Source organism: Lepisosteus platostomus, chromosome 2 (assembly GCF_059453375.1).
Source record: "Lepisosteus platostomus isolate fLepPlt1 chromosome 2, fLepPlt1.hap1, whole genome shotgun sequence".
Taxonomy (NCBI): Eukaryota; Metazoa; Chordata; class Actinopteri; order Semionotiformes; family Lepisosteidae; genus Lepisosteus; species Lepisosteus platostomus.
This window is the reverse complement of record NC_142612.1, coordinates 52,518,085-52,526,019: the sequence shown is the minus strand read 5'-3', so window position 1 is coordinate 52,526,019 and position 7,935 is coordinate 52,518,085. Positions and strand designations below refer to the sequence as shown.

Genomic DNA, 7,935 nt, shown 5'->3' with positions numbered 1-7,935 from the left:
GACAGCTCAAATGCTGTACATGAGAGGTTAAGCTTTATTAGCTCCACCTGGCAGTTTTATTGGATACTATTAACTGTAGCGGCGAGGCTTATTAATAAGGTAGAATTAAGTGTTTCTGAGCTTTCCCAAATTAGGCCTCATCTCTCTGTTCATCTCTGTGGTGCAGCCACAGAGAAACTATTCATGCAGGCTGATTTAAGGTTTCCTTTGATTTAAGGTTTCCTAGGACAGCTCCCAAAGGGGGATGCACTTAGCAAAGCCTGGCTATCATGATCAATGGTCATCCATTGGCGCCTATCTGTCTAGGGAGTGCCAGATGGACATCTGGACTGCATTCCTAAGTGTCAGGAGTAAGTGACTCATATCTCACCTTGAACAACCAATCAGGGACTGGTAGGGCCGAGTAACCCACGTGGGACTCTGATACCCATGGAACTTTCAGCCAATCAACGAGCTGAAGTTCCTCCAGGTAAAAACAGGCAACACAGAGAGCCTGAGAGATTCAGAAGGGAGGATTCAGGAGAATTCTGTGGACTTTTCTAAAGGGAATTCAAAGGAGAATTCCAGAGCAGGATGGCCCAGGAGCAGAAGGCTCCCAAGGGCAGGACATTCTCGCAGCGCGCCTCCTGACCATCCTGAGACTCAGCCCGGACAACCACGGAACGGCCAGTGTGTCCGAGTGCCAGAACTTTCCTTTGTTCTAAGAGTCTAGAGCGGAGGTTGCCAGAGAGTAACCAGAGGATCCACCCGAGGTTGGCACCAGCAGCAGGCCTTGTGAACAGGTCGGAAATGTGGACAGCTGAATCACTATTCAGAACTAGCTCTTCATCAGGAACGAACTGGTCCTCTTCCTGACTTGCTGGGACCCACACTCATCTTTTCTCCTGTGCACAAACTGTGCTAGTTAAACCCAACACTAACTAGCCGGTCAGTGAGCATCTGCAGCGCACCGTCGCAAGCCGCACAGCACAGCCTGGCACCGAGCCAGAGAGCACGGATTGGACAGCAACAGCCTGCAACCGTTTCTTTGTGCCCCCAGGAGATCTGAATCCCCAGAGATTGGATGAGTATTCAACTTCAATGCATTACAGCTCGAGAATTCAATTGTTATCCCAACCAGTTAATATCAATTTAATTCCTAAGAGTTATGTAGTTGTTTTGAGTATCTAATGTAGAAGTTATAACCAAGTTCATTTATGAAACGGTCTAAATGAATGATATACTGAACGTATGTCCTCTTGATATGTGTAACACTTTGTAACTGAATTAATATATATCTTTTGTATGCTGATAACCCTCTCGATAAGATCTGTTAGTTTTACATGCATATTCTATGTATTAATAAATGTATCCTCGTGTATTAGTACCTGTGTGTGTGCGTTGTTTGAGTTATGTCGCATGGTTGGATTCTAAAGCCATCAAAAGAATCATTTTGTGATTTACTGGTACGATTAATAATTGTCCCAGTAAATTCCCAAACCCTACAGAACTGGTGCCTTCAGAGAGCCACTACATTACATTTTGGCTATGGCAACGTTACATAACATAATCTTTTTCCATGCGTTATGACGCATTATGACGTGTTTTGATGTGACACGCCCACCGCGTTGTATCGCAGTGTACCTCGCTAGTTTTTAATGGCTGCATCTTTTTGTATCTTGTCTGATTTTCTAAAACTCTCTTTAAGTAAAGGACAAAGGTATAAGAATCCCAAGTTATTTTAAAATTAGATTGACCTAATTATAATTGTATAAACTTAATACCTAATGATATCAACATATTCATTTCAAAGACAAGGAACAACAGAAAACTTCAGGTAACAATTAACAAGTGAATATTGTAAGTATAAAATACAGCTCAGTGAGTCACTTACCTGGACCCAGAATCTGTTCTGTGTTCTCTTTCAACACAGGATACATCTGATGGACAAGAAAAGATTCCTCTCATCTTAGCTACTTTTATGGGCAGCTCTTCACAGTGACCCCCGAGGCCGCTGAGTGCAGAACAGTAGCTGTAGCTCTTATAAATCCAAAGAGATAGAAAGTGTGCACTAGAGGGAACAGGCTCAAAGGGTTAAAATAACAGCTTCAATTAATGAACAGCTAAATTTATACTTAAGCTATTACGAAGGAAATTCAGTCTTTGATACATAAAGAAAAATATGCGGGACATTATTTAACAACTATTTTTTTTTAGAGAAAATATTAAGTTTGAATGCTTTTTAGAAAGTTGGAGAAAAAATCTTGAATTCGATGGCTTTTTAACAAGTATTAAATAGGGTTTGTCTAAAGGTATGAATAAGGAGGTTAGTGAGACCAGAGTAGACAAAGGAGTACATAGGATTCATAGGATATCCCTTAACATAGGAGTTATCTCTACACAATGACTTCAGATAATGAGCTGGATTGTTCTAGAAACATACTTGCAAATTAAATTATACTGAAAAAGCACAGACAATAAAAACATAATTGTTAAGGTAACGTATGAGTTAGTCATTTAATTATCACCTTGTTACAATGCGATGCAACTAAATACTACCTGAAATTGCCTCAAAATGTGGCCTGTCTGTATAATGCTTCGCCACTTATATTAATTTATACGTTTCTCCACAGATGCCGTGAAAGTGCAGGGCTTGTTGCTGCAAAGAAGGCTTCTGGTCTTGGCAATTTTGCTGCTCCAGTTTGTGTTGCCACTGTTTTGGAAATAGCTCACAGCTGCCAGATACGGTTTCTCTGGGGTATAGCAGTTCTGACCACTGTCTGGATGGTTTCAATTTGTGTAAGAAAAGCTCTAACTGAATTATTGTCTCTTTCTGCAGCAAAGAAAGAAAGGTATAAGGAGGCTGAATGGCTGGCATCTTCAGGTTCAGCAGTGTAAAAACAATATGTAGTGTGCTATTTACAGGTCATTAGCCTCATCCCACCAATGGGCAAAAACTCAGACCTCCCCCATCTGCCAAATTCGCATCTTTTATTTTACAAAGTTTGACAGAGAAACATAGAAACATGAGCAATTACCTCAAAAAGGAGAAATGAAATGAAAACGAATGAAAAGAAAAAAAAGTACATAAATCTGTAAATCTGAGAGAATAATGCTTCTTCATGTTATTACTGTAGATGGATACATTTTAATGGAGTTCCTAACACAGGATCATCCTCAGACATGCATTTAAATTTGTGTAGAATGTGCCACCCTTCATTCCATTGTCCTGCATTTAAACAATAGTCCTAACTACTACCAGAGCCTGCTACAGTACCATTTTTCATCCTACTGTTGTCTTCTGCTATACTTTTCACTCGCCAAACACTTCATGTCATCATGGACCTAGAACAATCAGACTGTTTATGAGTTAAATTTCTAAATGTTTTTCAGGGATCCGTCTCTCCCTCAAATTCACCTTTACTTTACAGTATCTTCCCCATAGCATTTCTGTTCAGTCGTGATTTTTTTTTACTTTAGCATCACCATTTTTGGAATCAGGATTTTTTTTTGTCATACCTACTTGATTAGGAATCATCAAGTGGTGTGTTATTTTGTCATTTTTAATCTCGGCTTGCAGCTACACTCTAGAACTGCACACAGCAGAGAATGTAGAAGTGTAGGCAAGTCCTCTAACCTGATCACCTTTTAGCACTTTGTCTTTTAAAACACTATAGGCATCACAATTCCATTCAGAACTTTTAACACTGATTCAAGGAGAAGTGTTTTTCTTCTTAATAGGAACATGCCTACACAAGTCACCATGTCACTGAGAGCCAAGGATGCTCTTGTCAATCACAATCTGCCCACTAGATGAATCCTGTTCATGGGTGACTTGTGTTGGTGCTCGGGCTCTAACCCCCCCTTGACTCCTGGATCATAGAGTTCAACATAATCTACAATTAACTAACCCCTTTACTGATAAATGTCTAAAAGTTCTCTTTTTGAACTATGTTATTCCCCCCTTACTTGCATGCAATATTTCTGTTCTGACACTGCACCTGCACATCATCTGGCTCCCAGCCTTATCAGGCTACCTGTTTACCTGCAGATCTTTAATATGCACTGTAGGGCCTCAAGTGTGCCTCCATATCTCCATCCTCTAATCTCTTTTCCTTTGATTTTGCCATCCTGCACTTTTCTATCAGTGGAACTCTAAATGTGTGGCTACAGGTCAGTGTAGCCCTTGCATTGACCTATTTGGTCTTGTTTCCCAACTGACCCACCTCTCTGCCCTATCAGTCCGAATTTTTCCCTAAAAATCTCTAGCCTCTGCCCTGTATGTATCCTCTGCAGAAGCGGGCTGTGGTGCCCCACATGCAGCTTGTCCAGCCTCATAACTGATTTAACATTATCAATATATTTATGGTAAAACAAATAAGTGAAGTTGTCCTTCTATTAATTATTAATCCAAAAATGATCTGCAGTGCCATTTCATATCTCATTGAAATTAGAATGTGTGTTGTATTGTACAAGTGTTAATACACATTACAATACCTGTTAAATGTCGTTTTTGCACATACCAGTTTTGGAGAAATTTGTAGCAATCACAGTCCAGAATCGCAGAATCGGAAAGATCTCAACAATTATGCAAAAGTACACAACATGAACGGCAAATGCCTATAATCACAGAAATACCCCTAATTAGGTTGTATTAAATGTTGAATATTTTAGACATTTGTGCACTGTTTCTAGGTTGTCTTAAAACTACATATATTGCTTATGTTTTTTTAGATTATATATACTTCACTTATATATACAGTATATACACTTCACTTCACAGGGTACAGTATCAAAGAAAGAATCTAAAACAGATCCCAGACAAAGTTTCAGATTTTGCAGAAATTCCTGGTGATCTTCTACTGTCCGATCCTGACTATTGCTGTTGCAGATTGGTTTTCCAATTAAGCACTCAGTTTTCAGCAATAAATGTATTTAATACAGATCAGATCTTTACCTTTGCCTTCAAGTCTTCAATAATCCTGGGGTATTATTGACAAACTGTCCCTTTGAAACATACATGTACTGTATGTAATTAATCATGATACAGGTCATTTGAATGTAGTGAAATGTAGCTAGAGTGAGTGCCAAAAACAAATTCTAAATAAAAGTAAAATGTCTTCTTGTTCCACATTAAAAAGACCTTTATTACAGTTGCTTAATGTAAACTGAAATTATTGTTCTTCTGGAATTTCTTGCAAGATTTATCAATATTTTAGCTTGAACATTGACATTTCTGAAACTATGTCTTCTAAGACTTGAGCCTAAAAAAGCTTTGAAGTGCCAGCTTGATTTTTTCATTCCTTAGACAGTATATAATAGGGTTGAACAAAGGCGTGAGGAAATAGTACACTGCACCAATGAAGATGCGTCCATCAGAAGGAATACTCTCCACTCTCAACCCAATATACACCACAGAATTGGACACATAATATAGAAAGACCACTGTCATATGTGAAGAGCACATTGAAAAGGCCTTCTTACGGCTTTCCACAGTTTTCAGTCTCATTATTGAGGCTATGATTCTGCAGTATGTCCATAAGACATAGAGAAAAGGGACATAAATTGCGATCATGGCCATTATTAGAGTAAAATTGACTTGAACAGTAACATCACCAGAAGCTAATAACATTACAGTGGGGTAGTCACAGACAATGTGAAGGATAAGGTTTGATCCACAGAATGGCAAAGTGCTGGCCGGTGCTACAGACAAAATAGGAACAAAGAAGCCCAGTACCCAAACTGTGGATGTCATTGTAATACAAACCTTTGTGTTGATGATGGTGTTGTAATGCAGTGGTTTCACTACAGCAATATATCTGTCATAAGCCATGGCAGCAACAAGGAATCCCTCAACAGCTGTATATGAGATGAGAAAATACATCTGTACAAAGCAACCTGAGAAGGAGATGGATTTATGACCTAAAAGCCCTGCTAGCATCTTCGGTATGATGGTACTAGTCAGCAGTATATCTAAGACAGCCAGGTTCCACAGGAAGAAGTACATGGGCATGTGCAGCCGGTGGTCCAGGGATATTAACACCACGATGAGCAGATTACCAAGGAATGTGGCCAAGAAGAGGATTAGGAAGAAGATGAAGAGTGCAGTGCCCTGTTCCTGTAGGATTGGTAGTCCAGCAATGATGAACTCAGAGTGCAGAGTGCTGTTAGTTCTACTCATGGCTCAGAAGTCATGGGTACCTTGGACGAAATGCACATACAGCAAGTTATAATTTATTTAGAAAGTTAACTCATAAAGAATCATAAAATATAACATTCAGTAATGATGCTGACAAGAAACAACAACTAAAACCAGCAAGAGCTTTGCTGGTCCATTTATAAATCATCACTAGATGACATCAGTACAATATGCTACAAAGAACAACCAGTATTCAGCCCAGAAGCATTAAATATTGTACTAGTTCTACTTAAAGTCACTGCAAAAAATGATTGCAAATCTTATTACATATATCAGATAGCTAAATTTCCAGTATTCTACTGAAAGTGTCTCTACATTGTTAACATCATGACTCAGTGGCATTGGGTTTAATGGAACTGTTTCGCAAAGCAGGTTTAAATAATTCAGGATTTACTCAAATCAAAAGTTTTGATTTTGGTTTCAGTATGCCAAAATTGCATCTTTCCAATAAAAATGATCAACCAACCGTAAAAGGATTTAGAGATCTCTAAACTTTCATTTAGAAAGCTCTGTCAATTAGAAGCCTGAAGAAAATTTACATCAATTTTTTTTCAGGGGACTGTTTGGTCTGTATGTCGAGTTATAAACTCCAAAGTCAATTTAGGTTTAACTTAACCTGCCCCTGATTACTCTCTGGTTACTCTCTGGCAACCTCCGATCTAGACTCTTAAAACAAAGGAAAGTTCTGGCACTCGGACACACTGGCCGTTCCGTGGTTGTCCGGGTTGAGTCTCAGGATGGTCAGGAGGTGCGCTGCGAGAATGTCCTGCCCTTGGGAGCCTTCCTGCTCCTGGGCCGGCCTGCCCTGGAATCGTCCCGCACCCCTGGAATTCTCCTTAGAATTCTCCAACTGGAAAAGTCCACAAAATAGTTCTCTCAGGCCCTCTGTGTTGCCTGTTTTTACCTGGAGGAACTTCAGCTCGTTCATTGGCTGAAAGTTCCATGGGCATCAGAGTCCCACGTGGGTTACTCGGCCCTACCAGTCCCTGATTGGTTGATCAAGGTGAGATAGGAGTCACTTACTCCTGACACTTAGGAATGCAGTCCAGATGTCCATCTGGCACTCCCTAGACAGATAGGCGCCAATGGATGACCATTGATTATGATAGCCAGGCTTAGCTAAGTGCATCCCCCTTTGGGAGCTGTCCCTTATCAAAAGAAAACATCTTTAAATCAGCCTGCATGAATAGCTTCTCTGTGGCTGCACCACAGAGATGAACAGAGAGATGGGGCCTATTTTGGGAAAGCACAGCAACACTTAATTTTGCCTTATTAACAAGCATTGTCGCTACACTGGCTAAATGACTAAATTATAAATATACTATATATAAATAGAAAATACACTGTATTGTTATTTATTTTCATGCAGAAGAAATGCAATGCTCTTTCTTTAACTTCATTAGTGTTCTAACATGTCTCTTACTGATTTTATTGTGCAGATATGTGACTTGGCATTGTGCAGATTTGTGACAAAGTAAAGATCAAATAAAGCAAAATAAAATTGAAAAACTTTCTTATTTCAAGTAAGACAATGATTAATATATTCACTGTTTGCTTCAGATTAACCCAGACATTACAATGTGAACACAAATACAGTACAATACAGTATTATCCAATTGACTCATTCACTGAAAAGTCTAAAAAATATGAACAACTTTAATTCCAGCAAAATATGCCAAATGTAGCTGATTGGTGTGAAATGTGCCAAGAATATTAGATGCTCACAATTTAATATTGTCAGATTATGATAGCATTTA

At 39.2% G+C, this 7,935-nt stretch overlaps 1 protein-coding gene across 1 annotated transcript; it reads right to left on the bottom strand.

The window, feature by feature from the left end:
- Window positions 1–5,230: 5,230 nt before the first annotated feature.
- LOC148676474 (olfactory receptor 6N1-like) lies at window positions 5,231–6,160 on the bottom strand. Its single transcript, XM_088643140.1, has one exon. The coding sequence runs from the start codon at window positions 6,158–6,160 to the stop codon at window positions 5,231–5,233; it is 930 nt and encodes a 309-aa protein (XP_088499266.1).
- Between the last annotated feature and the right edge of the window lie 1,775 nt (window positions 6,161–7,935).